This window comes from Dryas octopetala, chromosome 4 (genome assembly GCF_963921425.1).
Source record: "Dryas octopetala chromosome 4, drDryOcto1.1, whole genome shotgun sequence".
NCBI classification, from domain to species: Eukaryota; Viridiplantae; Streptophyta; class Magnoliopsida; order Rosales; family Rosaceae; genus Dryas; species Dryas octopetala.
Window position 1 is genome coordinate 17,645,810 of NC_141369.1, and position 17,458 is coordinate 17,663,267.

The following is a 17,458-nucleotide window of genomic DNA, read 5'->3' on the forward strand; positions in this document are numbered from 1 at the left end:
TCCAAAAAATAGTTATAGAAATGATTTTTTATTATAAATTAATGTGAAAAATTAATACAAACTTGCAACAACAAAAAATCACATACAGTAATTTGATATGATGGGGTTGCAAAAAACAAAAATTAAAGAAATGATTTTTTTGGTATTAAGGAAATTTACTAATTAAGGCTTTAAAATTTAGAAATCTCATGCCCACAGAAAACGAAAATATCAAAGAAGTTATTAATAGCTCTGTAAAAAATAAAATACATAAAATTGATGTAAATGTGAGCGAATAAAACTTTTTTAAGATCGAAATATATATGAAACAAATAAAATATATGAAAAAACCTAATATCTAACATGCATACCTCGGACTATGCACATACGTGTTTAAAGGTTTAAGGTTTAGAAAAACCCTATATGTTTTTAGGACCAGGATCCTCTACAAGGTTTATTCCTACAAGACTGTACCAGGCTTTTAATCATAGCCGTTAAAAATACTCAAGAAACAGGATTGTGCCACGTGTTAAAATATCCATTTTTTTTCCCCTCCGCCTCTTCCTCACCAGAAACAACATAGTGTCTTTATCCCTAAAGCTTGAACACAGTTTAACAGGATAATTATATCAAAAATGGCAGCACCTGAAGAAAACAGGAATTAATTGAGACTTTAATTCATAAAACTCTAATTCATTGTCCAGAACCAGTAATTCAAAACAACAATTGGCATTGAAAACCCACAAATTTTTTCTTGAATCTTGATTACCCAGGAAAAAGCAAACAGACGAAACCTCCCCAAATGGCATATATGGCACTCACTGATATCAAAAAATTCAGGTCTCTGATCTAATAAAAAAAAAACCAGTTTTGCATAATTGGAATAAATCCCAAACCTTCACCCCACGCCTTCCAGCTCCGACTAAGAGTGATTGTTCGAGCTCTGACTGTGTGGGAGGGGTCTTGGAATTGAAGGGATTGGTTTCAACGATGATGATGAGATTGTAGTATAAGCCTTGGGTCTGCTCATCAAAACAATGGTGAGCCCAGAGATGTCAAATTTGAGAGAGGAGATGAAGGGAAGAGGGTGGATAAGAGAAGAAAATAGGAGGGTGAGGGCAGTGGCAGGCATGCCGTCGGAGATAAAATTAAGTAAAATAAATTCTTTAAACACGTGGCGCAATCTTGTCTCTTGATTATTTTAAACGGCTATGATTAAAAGCATGGTACAGTCTGGTAGAGAGAAACGGGTAGAGGATCCAGGTCCATGTTTTTAATCTTTGAATTTGATGAGTTTACTTTTATAGTTTTCGACCTTGATACTGAAGACTTTCTTTGCATACCATGTGGAGGTTGTGGAGCAATGTTTGAGTCTTGAGGAACAATTTTGTCTTTATGTCCAATTAAATAAGCTCATAATAGAGTCCACCGTCTCAATTCTATTTTCTTTGTTATAATTGAACTCATTTAATTTAATTGGCCATAGATAAGGATCAACGATTATATAAATCAATCTAGACAACAGCAAGCAACTGAGACGGAAACGGAACCGGGAACACATTGTCATTGGGTCCGACTCCAAAAAAACCAAACTCCAAAATACACAAAATTCTCACATTCATTCTCAGTCTCTCTCTCTCTCTCTCTCTCTGAACCTCAGAACTCCAAAAAAACCAAACTCCAAAATACACAAAAATCTCACATTCATTCTCAGTCTCTCTCTCTCTCTCTCTCTCTCTGAGCCTCAGAACTCCCCGCGTGTCTCTCTCTCATTCCTATTTTCTGTAAACTCTCTCACGAATCAATGATCATAACTAACTGAAAAAAACACACGAATTTCTTAGGGTTTTTGTTTCTCTTCTGTTTTTCCCAACTACCTTTCCATTTCCTTCTTCCCCACTTTCCTATGATCCAAGCTCTTCACCTCCATCCCAACAGCAGCAACCTCAATTCCTTCGAAATTCATTAAAAAAACCCAATCATGGGTGTCTCGTTTAAGGTCTCAAAGACCGGTACTAGGTTCCGCCCCAAGCCTCCTCTCCAATCCGAGACCAACGTTGTTGCTGCCGATAACGTGTCCGAGACTTCCAGGAACAGCTCCCGACTTGTCTCCAGAAATGAATCCAATCCTCGGAAGCGCGAGGTAAAATTTGAGATTGGTGAATTGGAAAATGAGTGATTCATTTCCAAGAAAGTAATTAAATTTCTGGGTCTTGTTATATATATATATATGTGTGTGTGTGTATATAGCAAGTAATTGAACTTTGGAGAGTGAAAATTGAACTTATTTTCTTGTATTTTCTGGGCTCTTTTTTATTTTTGTTTTCTCAGTAATCAAATGGGGGGTTAATTTGTTGCTTTGCTTGCATGACTATTGGAGCTGTTTTTGGTTGCTCAAAAGTATATAGGAAAGACGAGACATAAAAGCCTTTAACTTTTTAGATCTTTTGGCATTTGGGTTTTGCACAAAGTATGTCTTATGCACTCTACTGAGACTTAATTTAAATAATTGGCTTAATCATGGTGTATTTTCTTCTTCCTCTTCTTTTGGGTGGAAACTGGATGCTGAAAGTAAAAACTTTAGACCCAACTCTTTATTTTACAAATACGGATACTTAAATTAATGGGGGGTTCTGTCTAATTGCTGAGGCACTTGGGAAATTTCAAGAGGTGACAATTTCGATCAATAAACCTAGGCTAAGTAGCTAATAGTCCAGACCAAAAAAGAAAGTGGCTAATAGTCTAGTACAGCTATTCGATTATTGTAACTTAATTTTTCCTTGGAACATATGACAGGAGGTACGGAATCTATATTATTTTTCTGTTTTCTTGCAACTGAAATAGAAAGAACACAACTTTTTACTTGCTCTGATATGGAATGTGCAAGCACAAATCTATGATTGTAGTTAGATATCCTTTGAATAAGGAGGATGAGGAGAGGGTTTGATGTAATGCTTCTGCTTTCTATTTTTGTTTTGTGACAAATTGGATTCACCTACTGTATAGGGTGATGTCATTGAGAGAAGTGAGAGTGTGGCCGGGGTGTCTGGCTCATCAATGTCTTCTGAAGGGCTTCTCATATCTGCAGGTTTGTCGCAATTGTTTATTTTTTATTTTTTGGGGGCTTAGTCATTGTTCGTATTTAATTTTTTCCCCTTCCTTCTGACAGAGAATGAAGTTTCCTTCACGTTGAACCTCTTCCCGGATGGATATTCGATTGGAAAACCCTCAGAGGTTTGTTAAAAAGAAATTAATTTATGTATATGATTGAAGAAGAATAAGTGATTCTTTTACCTCTTATTTGTCATTCTTAAAGTCTTATGTATTGTATGAATCTTCAGAATGAGAGTGCGCATCAAGATGTTCCGAAGTTGTTGCACCCGTATGATAGGACATCAGAAACTCTCTTCTCGGTAAATGTCTAGTCATTTGACTTTCCCCCCTATTTCTTTTAGGCATCATGTTATTGCTAGACTGTTGCGTTTTTTGTTTGGAAATCAACTAGTTGCATGCATCTGGTATGGTAGCAAGCTCATATATTGAGAAATTCGATATAAAATTTTTGTTGTTTGATCAATTCAGTTAACTCCAGAAAGCTGACTGTTGATAAAATTCTTTCTTTAGATCCATGTGTCAATGGACTTGACCATGACATGTAGAGTATGTAAATATGTATTACATGGAATGAGCGTGTAAAACCACAAAAAAAAAAAAAGAAAAAAAAAAGTAAAATGAAAGAAAGAAGAAGAAATACGGGATTTGAGAAAAAGTGCTTCATCATTTTTTTTATTTGAATTTAAATAATTTAGCAGTCACTTTATGTCACCTATAAGTTCTTGTCATGTGCATCACAAATACTGTCTGGACTTTCTTACTTCTTATTTACTCTTGCTTTCTTTATACTAAATCTTTCTTTCCTCTTCTATTTACAAACGTTTTTGGAGGCAATTGAGTCTGGCCGGTTGCCTGGAGATATTCTAGATGATATACCTTGCAAGTACATTGATGGAACACTTGTGTGTGAGGTGAGTTATGTTTTCCTTAAGATTACCTTTATTAAGTACTGTGAATAGTATTCTCTTTTTCAAAAAAGGTCGAGTGAATAGTATTCCCACTGAAAGAAAAAGTAGTGTGATTAGTAAGCTTATCAAATAAGCAAATAATACTAGTTCTTTGTATTGTGATAACCGTATTTGTATCAAGAGTCAACTTCTGTTTGGGCTGTGCGGTGTGCGAGAAACATAAGAACTTTTGAAGATGGAACAGGGATTTGAGTTTTATTTGGGAAAATTAATTTTCTGGTCTCCTTCTGCCATCTTTGTCTAAGCACTTTAAGGATGTTCCCTTTGGTGTAATTCACCTTGGTTGGGCTGGAGTTTTGTATTAAGTGTGACTTTTCTTGTTTTGTATTTTTTAGTTGGTCTTATATTGGTGGAATACCAAATTCTTGTCCGTATCTTTTTGTAATTCTGTTCTCTATCTACAAATTTGCTTTCCTTTCTGAAAAAGAAATTATATGTGTTAAGCAATCATATCCGTGTATAAAGTATGAAATTGTTGAAGCGTGCTCAATCTGTTTCTGATAATATGTCTTAATAATCTTTAGAAATAGTCAATTATTGTAGTATCATAAATATCCCATATTAGTCTTAGTAGGCTCTCTTCCTGTTGGGTGGTACCTCCGATTTGGGCAACCTTAGATGAAGCATTACTAATTATCAGGAAAAGTGGTAGAGCCTAATTAATTTTATATGATCACTTGGAGATTTAGATCATTGAAAATGGAGGGGGGATAGGTTCCATGCATGAATATCATACTGAAGGATCCTATCTTATATAAAAATTTATTGTACCATTGAAAGTTGACAAAGTGGACAAGGCTAAAACCATGTTTTAATGATTGGTCTAACTTTCTAAATGTTCAAGTTTCTTCCAAAAGTGTGTTGACATGGTTGTAATGAAGATGTACGTATACTTTTCAATCATACCATTGAAGATGTTCAATTGGATATTAAGTTTTTATTATTTAGTTATACTTGGTCTTTATAAATTTGTTATTTGAGATTTCTTGCAGGTTCGAGATTATCGCAAATGTGCTTTTGAACAAGGGTCTCGTAGTCCGCCTACTGATGGATCTCTTATTGTAAATAAAGTAAGCCTTAGAATGTCATTGGAAAATGTTGTGAAGGATATCCCACTGATCTCGGATAATTCTTGGACTTATGGTGATCTGATGGTAAGTACCCTGATCTTGATATCTCCCATCTTTCCCAGACAGATCTCTGGCATATGTTGAATTTTGATGTCAACTTCACCTTAAATTGCAGGAAGTGGAGTCCCGGATATTGAAAGCTTTGCAACCACAACTTCATCTAGATCCAACTCCCAAGTTGGACAGGCTCTGTAAGAATCCAGTTCCCACAAAGGTAATTAAGAGATTGATTTGATGTTCTTCATCTGGATGAGCTGATTGCATTTTAACCATATCGAACTTCGTGTTTGCAGCTCGATTTGGCTTTGACTAGTATCCGGAGAAAGAGGTTGAGGCAGATGCCAGAAGTTACTGTCACATCTAATAGCAAGACACATGGAAAGAAAGTTTGCATAGATAGAGTTCCAGAAAGCTCTAACTGTAGGTTAGGAGATTCAGGAATTCTTTCTGGCAATATGATGACACACCACATCCATGAAAATTTGACCACTCAAAATTTGAGTCCAAATAACATGCTGGCCTTAAGATCTAAGAGTTTTATGCCCGATGCTTCCGTTCCAGCACCACATTTAGTACCCAACCAATCAAGGTATCAAATGGGGGTTGGGACCCCAAGAAGTATGCAGGACCATGGATCAGGACCTGTTGTCAATGCATCAGCTTCTCCTGTTGGGCAGGACATGATGATCTCATATGCTGACAATGTTAATGCCTCTCTTCATGGAAAGAGAGAGCATCAAGATGGGCAAATGTCACCCTTGTCTACTTTTAATAAGAGATCAAGGCCCACCCCTATTGGCCTTGATGGAACGCCACATCAGCAAATAGGACCACATATAGACAACTTCCACGGATCAGATATGAATTGGAAGAATACATTGTTGCAGCAGCAAGCAATGGTCAAAGGAATTCAGTATTCGAATACAGGCATTCAGAAATTTTCCCACCAGGTGTTTGATGGGTCACTGAATCAGGATGCTGGGACAATGCCATTTGCTGTAGGACAGCAAAACATGAGGTATGGTACCAAGGAAGAGCAGTTTGAGACAGGTAAAGCAGATGGGTCAGAGCTCAGTGGGAGTAAGAATGATATGCAGATGGTGGAAGGAGAAACAAGCCACCTTGACCCGCAGATATCACGACTTCAGCAAAGAATACCGCAGCATGCATTCATGAGATCTAATTTTTCTCAGACATCCTGGAATAATCTTGGTCAGAATATTGAGAAGGATGCAAGAAAGGATGAACAAATCCAAAAAAGAAAATTAGTACAAAGTCCCCGAATATCTTCTGGGGCATTGGTTCAGTCCCCACTGTCATCAAAATCAGGGGAATTTTCTACTGGTTCTGTAGGACCCCACTTTGGAGCAGTTGCAGCAACTGCTGCTTTTGGGGTATCACAAAAGGAGAAGTCAGCAATGACCTCAGTTCCTGCTATTGGAACCCCATCTTTGACTTCCAGTGCTAATGATTCTATGCAACGGCAACACCAGGCCCAAGTTGCTGCAAAGAGGAAATCAAATTCCCTCCCTAAGACCTCAGCAATGAGTGGTGTTGGATCTCCTGCTAGCGTTAGTAATATAAGTGTTCCACTAAATGCGAACAGTCCTTCTGTTGGAACTCCATCTTCGGCTGATCAAAACATGCTCGAAAGGTTCTCATTAATCGAAAAGATGACCATGAAGTATATTCCCTATCTTTCTACCTTGAATAATAATTTTATCTTATTCATAATATGGTAATAGTTGTGAATTTGTTTGACCATTTTTTGTACTATATCACAAGCACTTTTTTCCCCCTCTCCATGACTCTACAAAAGAGCATGAAAGCCTTGATAGAAATGGAATTTTCTTTCTTAAATGTACCTTAATTGTAAGCATTTGATCAGGTAATATTTTCTTGTAGATTTATAGATTTTACACTCTGACTACATGATTCCCTTTTCCTATTTTTTTGTTTACTTGACATGCAACCCAAGTATTCTATAATTTGCAAAATTGTCAGGACAAATTTTAAGATCACATTATCTTGGTATGGAAAGACCTCTTAGTCAACTTTATAGAAATAACAGGATTTGATTCTTTTTGTCTGGATTTCTGTTTTAGGTATCAACTCAACGGAAAAAAGAATAAGGTTGATGACTACTCTAGGAAGCCAAATACATATTCAGCTCAACATCTTCGGGTCTGTCTCTCAAATGCTTCCACTAACGAGGATTTCAAAGATGATTCATGTGTGAGGCCTTTATCAAAGTCACTCATTGGTGGCAGCATGAATATCTGCAAGACTAGAATATTAAACTTCGCGCAGTCCGAGCGCATAGTTCAAGGTATATCATTTTAATCAGATATATGCCTTCTGCCTTGATATATTTATTCAAATTTTGGGCCAGATTTTCTGTTATTTTATGACATCTAGTAGAATCTTTCCCTTGTCTAAGATTCCGCATCTGTTTCTGCAGGAACTGTTGTGTCTGATGTTTTGAAGTTACGAACTAGGATGATCATGTCAGAGAAACCAAATGATGGTACCGTAGCAATGTACTATGGAGAAATAGAGGATGGTCAATTTCTGGCTGCTGAGGATTATCTTTCTACATTGCCCAATACTGTAAGTGTTATTGTACAAGTTAAATTTGCTATCTGAGGTGATCTTCTTGTTTGATTGCACTCAGCCTATTACCAGTTGAGGCAATCAACAAATTTTCCTGTGACCCTATCTTACTGAAGATTCATTTTCTCAAATATAAATTCCTATAAATACCTGTCTTCTGTGGTTTCTCACTTTTTGCTTTTTGTTTCTTTTCATTGTCACATCCCTCTTTCAGACTGCCTTTTTTTTGGCCCCTTCAAGTCATCCCCTTGGTGCTATACTGCTATTCCTTGGATTTCCTGCATGTATATTCTTAACGTGATCTTTCCAAACGTGTTCTTCCATTCATTGCTCCATGCTTATTATATTTGTCCTTCAACATTCTGCACCATGAAGCTTGGTGCGGCATTCACATTAATTCGTTACCATACAGCAGATCATAATACACAGCATTCTGTAGTAGCTTTAATTATATACTTGAGCTTGACTGGAATCTATATCAGGGGATAATTTGACCCCAAAAGATTTTAGTAGCTGGAATTATATTGCTCTCCAGCAATTTGAACTCTCAATACTTAACCTTTCTTATATTTTTCTGTTGTGCTGACACATATATGTAACTTATTCCTGCAACAGCACTTGGCGGATTTGCTTGCAGCACAGTTCCGTTCACTGGTATGTTTTAGAAGGTCTTGAAGTTAACTAAGAGCTTAGTATACACATTTTCTTTGTGATTTATGCTATCTAGTTATACAGATGGTACATGATGGATATCTTGTGGAAGATCACATTCAACCAAAGCCAACCCGCATGAATGTCATCCCAGGCAATCAATCAAATGCTGCTGGACTGCCTCGTAATAATTCAGCAGCTGAAATGCAACAATATGCAGAAGCAGTTTCAGGTCAGTCAGCCAATGAAGTTGCTAAGGCAATGAATGGTAGTAATGCATCCCTAAATCCAGCCCAGAGCCTTCTGCCAAGCACAAGGATGCTACCTCCTGGGAACCCTCAGGCTTTACAGATGTCTCAAGGGCTGGTGTCTGGGACTTCAGTGCCTCCACGTCCACAACAGCTGGAGTCACAACCATCACTTCAGCAGCAGCAGCAACATCAGCAGCAGCAGCAGCAGCAGCAACAACAACAACAACAACAACAACAGCCGCAGCAGCAGCAGCAGCAGCAGCAAAGCCAACACTCCTTGATTCAACCGCAGCATCCCCAGCTCCAGAGATCAATAATGCTTGCAGCAAATCCACTTTCACACTTGAATGCAATTGGGCAGAATTCCAACATGCAGTTAGGTAATCACATGGTGAATAAGCTTACTCCACTGCAAGTTCAGCTTTTACAGCAACAACAACAACAGCAGCAGCAACAACAGCAGCAACAGCAGCCGCAAATGCAGAGAAAAATGATGATGGGACTTGGAACGGCTATGGGAATGGGAAGCTTAGGCAATAACATGGTTGGGCTTTCAGGCCTTGGCAATGCCATGGGAATGGCAAGGGGAATAGGAGGAACTGGAATGTCAGCACCCATGACACCTATTTCTGGAATGGGAAATGTGGGTCAGAATCCTATGAATTTAAGCCAGGCCTCAAACATTAGCAATGCATTAAGCCAGCAATTTCAATCTGGAAGATTAACACAAGCTGCTCTCATGTCTAAACTTAGGATGCAACAGAACCGAGGAAGCATGTTAGGGGGCCCTCAGTCAAGCATAGCTGGGATGTCAGGAGCCAGACAGATGCATTCGGGATCTTCTGGTCTCTCCATGATGGGTCAGACTCTGAACCGAGCTAACATGAGTCCCATGCAACAGGCACCACCAATTATGGGTCCACCGAAGCTGATGGCAGGGATGAATATGTACATGAACCAGCAGCAGCAGCAACAACAACAACAGCAGCAGCAGCAGCAACAACAACAGTTGCAATTGCAGCAGCAACAGTTACAGCAACAACAATTACAGCAGTTGCAGCAACAGCAGCAGGAAACAACTTCACCACTACAGGCTGTTGTTTCACCACCACAGGTGGGATCCCCCTCAACTATGGGAATTTCACAACTGAGTCAGCAAACTCAGCAGCAGGCTAGCCCACAGCAAATGAGCCAAAGAACTCCTATGAGTCCACAGCAGATGAGCTCAGGGGCAATCCATGCCATGAGTGCTGGTAATCCAGAGGCTTGTCCTGCAAGCCCACAGCTGAGCTCTCAAACACTTGGCTCAGTTAGTAGTATTGCAAATTCTCCAATGGACCTTCAAGGTGCAAACAAGAGCAACTCTGTTGGTAATGCATAGTTAATAAACACTTGGGCGTGTTCTCTGCAGTTAATGATTCAGCTGCTCCTGTCATAAGCCTCCCCCACAAATTTAGGAATTGTCGAAGCAAAGCTGATGTTGTGAGCAAGAATTGGCTTTGAATTTCAGAGAGATAAATCAGCAAGTAGAATTATTAGGCATTAACATTTTTATAGTTTGTTCAATAATGTCGGGCAGAAGAAGTATTATTTTAGTACTTGATGTCGCCTTCCTGGGGAGGGTCAACATTTTTACTGGAGCTATAATTTATACGGGTGCAGCGGAATAAGATCCTTCAAGATAAATTGTGCAGTATAAAAGTGTATAATTCTGAGAAATTGGTTAATGTTTATCTGACTCATAAAATTTGATGTATGCTGGAATCCAGATTGTAATGTCTAAGTAGTCTTGTTTGTGAAGGTAAACCAATTGTTTCTGGTCTTCATTTGTTTATCAAGGCATTTTTTGGTCATTTTCTTTCTTTCTTTATTCATTTATTAAGAAGAGGGGAAAAAGAGAACCCAAGACAATATGATATTTTCAATGTAGCTTGATGTAATCGTCACTAGTGCCATGTGATTGTAAAATATCAATTTTTGTTGCTTTTTATTTATTTATTTATATTTCTGTCTGGAAATGTTACTATGTCATGATTGATGATTCTACTGAAATTGAGTAGACAATGACAATTGGGATGCAGTGCATAAGTAATAGCTATGTAAGTTGCATACAAAATTTCCAAAGATGGTTCTTCTCCCTAGTTGAATTACATTACAATAAATTTGTTCTAGAATTTGCAGTTCACAACTAAATGGATGAATTCATTCTCGTGAATCTCGTCCATCTCTCTGCAGATGTTATTTTGATGCATGAAAAATAAACTAAAGCATGGAGCGGAGTCTATCAGACTCTGTTCTCACGTGGCTCCTGGTAATATCCTTGACACTTTGACAGCCAGAAAGGGCCATTGTGAGCTCAAACTCATCCTTCAGCATTTCCATGACCCTTCTCACCCCACTTTCTCCATTTGCTGCAAGGCCATAGATAACAGGCCTTCCAACCTGCAGCAACATTTGCATGTATCAATGATAAAAGACCTCCAATAATGGTGATTACATGAGCACATGATGGTGGGATGGTATTCACATTTTAGCATAATCAATAAGAACTACATTGTAAAGGAACTAGAGAAAGCAGTGTAACAGAAGATTGATTGCTTGATGATTAAACAGTGGGGTGGAGATCTTACAAGGACAGCTTGTGCGCCGAGGGCTAACGCCTTGAAGACATCTGTTCCTCGCCGTACTCCTCCATCAAAGAGAACAGGAACTTTCCCTCCAACAGCATGAACCACCTGCAATTAGAAAACTAAAATTAGACACAACAATTCCAGCAGCATTGTAATAGAAAATAGGATAGAAATAACTAAACTAAACTTAAAAAATAAGCTTCCTTCTTATTTCAGAATGGCACAATTTCTTCTAAAGACTCCTTTGTTGAGATATTATTTTGGGTTTAAACAATCTTAGCCATGTGGAAGTTAAACCAAATTTGTGTCTTACAATTACACCGACAAAATGAGGAATTAGAGATAGAGTTTTACCTCTTCCAGGACAGAAATAGTGGCAGGAGTATAATCTAGTTGGCGGGCTCCATGATTAGAGACAACAATTCCAGCAGCACCTGCTTCCACAGCCTTTCTTGCTGAAATGGTAGAACATCAAATATTCCGAAGGGCTAATGTCAACTTTTGACTTCAAGAGTCGAGCCAATGAATTCCATAGACTATTATGACTTATGAAACATGACATGATCCAGCACTTATGAAAATGCTGAAGACTAAACAAATGTTTGATTAACAAAAGCACTCCCATGCTTTGAAATTCTGGAGAAGTGAACATTTTTCTATATTTTTTTCCATTTACATGAATTGAACTTTCCCTTTATCAGTTAATATTTACAAGAGGTAAAGATAAGAAGATATCAAGGTATGGAGCCTTGATCTTACCATCTTCATGAGTGAGTACCCCTTTGATTAGAATTGGCAAGTTTGTAACAGATTTCAACCATCCTATGTCCTGCAGATGTGATGCAATAACTAAGCATTCAAGAAGAAAAGCAACCAGCTAGCACACACGCACAGAAAGGAGTATACGAGATTGGCACTTCAATGGTATATTATAGCCTCAATCTCTACAGAAAGTTACAACTGAATAGAATCTGTATAAATCATGCCTTTATAGTGTAGTCCCGAGGAAGGGAAAGATAAAATAAGCCTCAGAGAAAAAACGTCTCCAAAATATTCTAAGACCATGTGATCAGAAGAGTCTACTGACTTATACCTTCCAGCACAAAGAATCATCCAAGGTCTCCTTGGCAAAAGCTTCCAAGTTTGATCCTTCATCCTGCAAAGTGTACGTGCACATAGAGAAGCATGATATTTCACTTAGATCATACAGCAGACTAACAAAACTTATTTTTATCAGCATACAGTCATAAAGTGTTAATGAATTCTCGGTCTCTCTCTATTCCACTCACAGAGTCTACTGCAGTTGATAAAAGGCCTTCAAAATTCTTCAACTGAGGTGCGACCATTCTGCCGAAGTTGTCACAGTCATGTTTCAAATGAAGCGCATAAGATATAGTACAATGCACCACATAAGTTGACAAAACAAGATTTGGCATAAATGATATTACACAGAAAAGTTTCTGTCCTATCCACATGACATAAAGCAAGTTCTATCATACTTCAAAAGCAATAAATTGCATAGCATGGAGAAACAGAACACAAGAAAAATTGGGATGACGTTGACCTATTCTTTATGTCTGCCTCTCTTCGACCAAGTCTCGGAGTATCAACAGTTAGGACAATGGCCTTGTATCCATTTTTTTCAGCTCTGCGAATCATCTGAGTGGATACATCTCGTCTCTTGTAAACCTGTTCGAAGAAAATGGATAAAAGAAGAAAGGTTGTTATAAAGAAAAAATTGACTGGTGAACTTCAAATGAGCTCAAGAGGGAATAAATACATATAATTGAAAGAACCGAACAGCATTGCAACTGGAAGCAACCTCCTCCACGGTGCAGGTAGACGCGTAGGACAAAACCTACAATGAAAAATACCACAATTCAAACACCTAACTACACATAATATTTAGTTCAATACATGTCATAAGAATACCATTATGGTGTGGCACGCAGCTGCTGCTCTAGCAGTGGCAACCTCTCCTGTAGTAAACAAAAAGAGCATAATAAAAATCAGTGTTTGCAACCAATTTCAACTGGGAACTCTTGCAAGACGATTTAGACCTTGAGGGTGTGCTAGCTGATGCAATCCAGTAGGAGCAATCATTATAGGCGCTGAGATTTTGTAACCCAATACAGTAGTTGACATATCTATTCTGCTAACATCTACAAGAATTCTAGGCCGCAACCTGGAAGAAAGGCACAGAGAAATCACTCACTTAATCATACCATTTGTTTATGTTACATTAATCACCAGCAGGCTTACACATTACATGATTCTGCGAAATGCTTCCACATTCTCTTTTAGCGTGTGCTGGTCCTCAGCTCCCCCAGTGTAGAAATCATAGAACATCTTTGGAAGGGCTTGCCTAGCCAGTTCTTGGAATTCATTCACATTGACTGGTTCAGATGCCATTTAACCTGGAAACATTAACTTTAATCAATCCAAACTTTCAATCAACCTATCCTAGATGTAGATGGTACCACCTAAATGTCTAAATAGAAAAAGCCTATGGGTTTCACTTAGAATCTCAAGAATTGCAATCTAAAAATGGGCACTTCAGAGGGAAATAAAGGGAAAAATTTAATCCAACAACTGAATTTTTGTTTATATATGTCTATTGAACAAATTGTGCACAACTAAAATACTTCACAATTAGCATAAAAACAACTAAGAACTGCTTATTTTTTTGATCAACAATTATGACAAGAAACCATGATGACCCACCGGAATATATGTCCATTCAAGCTCACATAGTAATCAAATAAGCTGATCTCAAACCAAAAACACGCTACACATACCGTCACTTAAGAGCTGGAAAACCCAATATTCGTTTTTTCTGAAGAGCTTGCACAACCTGATTGTTGGAGACTATAAATTCTTTGTTCAATAATTGAATTCTTTTCTGTAAGATTTAGTACTCTAGTTTGGAGTTTTGGACTGATATTTATTTGTACAGATGTACTTTTGGACTTTCGTCGGTTTCTAGAAATTTTTTTAAATTACTTAAATATGTGGGTGGGGCCCGGTAAAAACAGAAAGATAACCCGGAACCCGAATGAAACCGACGAAACTGTAATAAAGCGATTTTGCGAGGGAATTGGGAAATTTTGTTTTCTAGGTCACTCTCTCTCTCTCTCTCTCTCTCAACAATGGCGCACAGGTTGCTTAGAGATGTGGAGAAGGACGGTTGGGAACGCTCGGACTTCCCGATTATCTGCGAGTCGTGCCTCGGAGACAACCCCTACGTCCGCATGACGCGCGCCGATTACGACAAGGAGTGCAAGATCTGCACGCGCCCCTTCACAGTCTTCCGGTGGCGGCCCGGCCGCGACGCCCGGTTCAAGAAGGCCGAGATTTGCCAGACCTGCAGCAAGCTCAAGAACGTCTGCCAGGTCTGCCTCCTCGACCTCGAGTACGGCCTCCCGGTCCAGGTCCGCGACACCGCCCTCGCCATCGACTCCAACGACTCCATTCCCAAGAGCGATGTGAACCGCGAGTTCTTCGCCGAGGAGCATGACCGCAAGGTGAGTTTAGCGTAATCTAATTTCTGTTTTGGATTAATTAGGGTTTCGGATTTTCGAGGTTTTGATTTTGGTTTTGGTTTTGGGGAGTGCAGGCTAGGGCGGGGATTGATTACGAGTCTTCGTTCGGGAAGGCGCGGCCGAATGATACGATTCTGAAGCTGCAGAGGACGACGCCGTATTACAAGAGGAACAGAGCGCATGTCTGCAGTTTTTACATTCGGGGTGAGTGTACGAGAGGTGCTGAGTGTCCGTACAGGCACGAGATGCCCATTACTGGGGAGTTGTCGCAGCAGAACATCAAGGATCGTTACTATGGGTATGTCCAATGCTTCATACTTTTCCTTTTTCAACGTTGTATATTTTATGCTTGTGGTTATAGTTACGGACCCTTGTTGGTGAATTAAAACTTGTGAATTTGTTTGTTGGTGATCACTGTTTCTGATGTGTAATGGTTTCCACTCAATTATTTGCTCAAAGTGAAATTCCACCTTTTGTTTGTTAGGGAGGAAATTCTTATAGAAAATTGGTAGACGTAGTTACTTTGCTTGAGCAAGTAGATGAATTCCGTTTCTTTTTCCTTTTTGGTTATTTTGTTTATATTTCCTGTTTCAGTAATTTAGAGTTCAAAGATATATATATATATATATATATATATATTCTGAAGATAGAAGCTTCTTTTTGGGCTTGGGAGGTGATAGGAGTGTAGTGTACTACTGCAATGTCTAGCTAGCATTTTCAGCCAATACTATAGCTTTAACAAACCTATATCCCTCCCTAATCTTGCAGTCACAACTTAGCACATGCACATACTATAATGTATGGATTTCTGAAGTTTGAGAATTGTGATGTTCATTTTTCGTCTTAAATATCTGCAGAATCAATGATCCAGTGGCAATGAAGCTACTTAACAAGGCTGGAGAGATGCCCTCCCTGGAACCTCCTGAGGATGAAAGCATTAGAACCCTATACGTGGGTGGGCTTGATGCGAGAGTTTCTGAGCAGGATTTGAGGGATCAATTTTATGCTCACGGTGAAATAGAATCCGTTAGGATGGTGCTCCAACGAGCATGTGCTTTTGTAACCTACACAACAAGAGAAGGTGCAGAAAAGGCTGCAGAGGAACTCTCTAATAAACTGGTGATAAAGGGTTTGAGATTGAAGTTAATGTGGGGTAGGCCGCAAGCACCAAAACCAGAATCAGAGGGCACAGATGAAGCTAGGCAGAAGGCAGTGACTCATAGTGGGTTGTTGCCTCGAGCAGTCATATCCCAGCAGCAGAACCAATTACAAGACCAATCTGCACCAGTGCACTACTATAACATCCCACCTCCACCTTCACAGGAGAGATCGTTTTATCCATCAATGGACCCTCAAAGAATGGGTGCCGTTGTTAAATCCCAGGATGCAGCTCCTAGTGGGCCTGCAGGGTCAGGCGAGAACAATTCTGGTCCACAGAGGCCGCAACATAGTCAGCATTATGCTTTTCAAAACATGGCTCCACCACATGGCCAATATCAACAGCAGTTTTATCCTCCTCCATATGGGTATATGCCGCCTCCACCACCACCTTACCAGCAATACCCTCCGCAATATCATGCTGCAGGACCCCCACCACTGTCCTTGTCAATGAACCAACAGTACCAGCTATCTGCGACACCAGGGTCTGCACCCTCAGGTTCTACACCATCAGGATCCGCACCCTCAAGTTCTGGACCTTCGGGGTCCACACCATCTGGGTCTGGGTCTGCACCAACGGGGTCGTCACAGCAGTGATGCTGCCCTTGTATTGTCGTCTTAATAATTTTTGTTATATGAACTTGTTTATTTGCCCCAAACTGGCCTTGAATTCTAGATGAAGGAAAGTAATCTACATCTTCTGTGGATCATTCCTTTTTTTTCCTTTTTTCCCGGTTAAGGATCATTCTTATTATATAGCAGGTTAATACTGGTGCCTTCACAGTCTTTCACACATTTTATTTATGATTTGAGCTTTACAATTGTGGCTAATAATGAGGTTATGTGTTTATGAAAATTTGTTTTCTGTTACTGTTTTCGGTGTACAATAGCTGATAAAACTAAGATGGAAGCATAAGATAGATGCTGGGTTTTTTAAGTTAAAACAAAATATTGAACAGCCACCCACCCAAGGACCCGCCGCCATTGTTGCTGGCGGTCCAATCTCAGACCACCGGTGCTTTCCTCTCTCTCTCTCTCTCTCTCTCTCTCTCTCTCTCTCTCTCTCTCTCTTTGTAACCCCTCCATGTCGGCCTCCCCTTCCTGTCCGGCACAGAGGGGCTGCAAAGAGAGAAGGGGGAAGGAAAGAGAAAGGGAAAGAGAAAGTGAGGGAGAGAGAAAGAGGGAGGGAAAGAGAGGGGGAGGGTGCCCGCAGTCTCGGGTTGGACGACTAGTGACGATGGTGGTGGGTGTCGGCTGTAGAGGCTGGGGGAGGTTGGTCCTCACGTTCTGCATGTTTTTTGAAATGTGTGTAGTGAGAACTTTTATAAAATTTAAAGTTATTAGGGGTGTGTAGTGAGAAAAGAGTGAAATGAAAATTTTGGGTATAGTTGCACTCTTTAAATGCTTTAGGTGACATGAAGC

At 39.4% G+C, this 17,458-nt stretch overlaps 3 protein-coding genes across 4 annotated transcripts; 2 read left to right on the top strand and 1 right to left on the bottom strand.

Annotated features, from left to right (window-relative positions):
• Nucleotides 1-1,537: 1,537 nt before the first annotated feature.
• On the top strand, nt 1,538-10,559 carry LOC147287529 (nuclear receptor coactivator). The gene is made up of 12 exons (XM_086240354.1): nt 1,538-2,122; nt 2,986-3,067; nt 3,149-3,213; nt 3,321-3,392; nt 3,924-4,004; nt 5,054-5,215; nt 5,307-5,405; nt 5,485-6,875; nt 7,297-7,520; nt 7,653-7,801; nt 8,420-8,458; nt 8,540-10,559. The coding sequence occupies exons 1-12, from the start codon at nt 1,961-1,963 to the stop codon at nt 10,085-10,087; spliced, it is 4,074 nt and encodes a 1,357-aa protein (XP_086096480.1). The 5' UTR covers nt 1,538-1,960; the 3' UTR covers nt 10,088-10,559.
• A 223-nt stretch (nt 10,560-10,782) lies between these two features.
• On the bottom strand, nt 10,783-14,251 carry LOC147287530 (peroxisomal (S)-2-hydroxyacid oxidase GLO4-like). Of its 2 annotated transcripts, none has more exons than XM_086240359.1 (12): nt 14,135-14,251; nt 13,606-13,753; nt 13,397-13,521; nt 13,269-13,315; nt 13,117-13,194; nt 12,901-13,025; nt 12,626-12,683; nt 12,430-12,492; nt 12,096-12,165; nt 11,691-11,791; nt 11,337-11,441; nt 10,783-11,148 (listed from the first exon to the last, which is right to left on the bottom strand). In XM_086240359.1, the coding sequence occupies exons 2-12, from the start codon at nt 13,746-13,748 to the stop codon at nt 10,969-10,971; spliced, it is 1,095 nt and encodes a 364-aa protein (XP_086096485.1). In that variant the 5' UTR covers nt 13,749-13,753; nt 14,135-14,251; the 3' UTR covers nt 10,783-10,968. The 2 variants fall into 2 exon arrangements, with proteins under 2 accessions (XP_086096485.1, XP_086096484.1); XM_086240358.1 differs by having other exon boundaries at nt 12,626-12,686.
• Nucleotides 14,252-14,404: 153 nt separating this feature from the next.
• Nucleotides 14,405-16,822, top strand: LOC147287531 (zinc finger CCCH domain-containing protein 40-like). Its single transcript, XM_086240355.1, has 3 exons — nt 14,405-14,860; nt 14,953-15,176; nt 15,736-16,822. The coding sequence occupies exons 1-3, from the start codon at nt 14,486-14,488 to the stop codon at nt 16,631-16,633; spliced, it is 1,497 nt and encodes a 498-aa protein (XP_086096481.1). The 5' UTR covers nt 14,405-14,485; the 3' UTR covers nt 16,634-16,822.
• Nucleotides 16,823-17,458: the final 636 nt, after the last annotated feature.

What these genes read in the sequence shown, in the direction of transcription:
- LOC147287529 (XM_086240354.1), top strand. Translation starts at nt 1,961, where the DNA reads ATGGGTGTCTCGTTTAAGGTCTCAAAGACCGGTACTAGGTTCCGCCCC. An exon ending in ATGGAACACTTGTGTGTGAG is followed by an intron (nt 4,005 to 5,053) that starts GTGAGTTATGTT and finishes GATTTCTTGCAG; the next exon opens with GTTCGAGATTATCGCAAATG. An exon ending in GGACTTATGGTGATCTGATG is followed by an intron (nt 5,216 to 5,306) that starts GTAAGTACCCTG and finishes CTTAAATTGCAG; the next exon opens with GAAGTGGAGTCCCGGATATT.
- LOC147287530 (XM_086240358.1), bottom strand. Translation starts at nt 13,748, where the DNA reads ATGGCATCTGAACCAGTCAATGTGAATGAATTCCAAGAACTGGCTAGG. An exon ending in CTATTTCTGTCCTGGAAGAG is followed by an intron (nt 11,442 to 11,690) that starts GTAAAACTCTAT and finishes TTCTAATTGCAG; the next exon opens with GTGGTTCATGCTGTTGGAGG. An exon ending in TCGGCGCACAAGCTGTCCTT is followed by an intron (nt 11,149 to 11,336) that starts GTAAGATCTCCA and finishes ATGTTGCTGCAG; the next exon opens with GTTGGAAGGCCTGTTATCTA.
- LOC147287531 (XM_086240355.1), top strand. Translation starts at nt 14,486, where the DNA reads ATGGCGCACAGGTTGCTTAGAGATGTGGAGAAGGACGGTTGGGAACGC. An exon ending in CCGAGGAGCATGACCGCAAG is followed by an intron (nt 14,861 to 14,952) that starts GTGAGTTTAGCG and finishes TGGGGAGTGCAG; the next exon opens with GCTAGGGCGGGGATTGATTA. An exon ending in ATCAAGGATCGTTACTATGG is followed by an intron (nt 15,177 to 15,735) that starts GTATGTCCAATG and finishes AAATATCTGCAG; the next exon opens with AATCAATGATCCAGTGGCAA.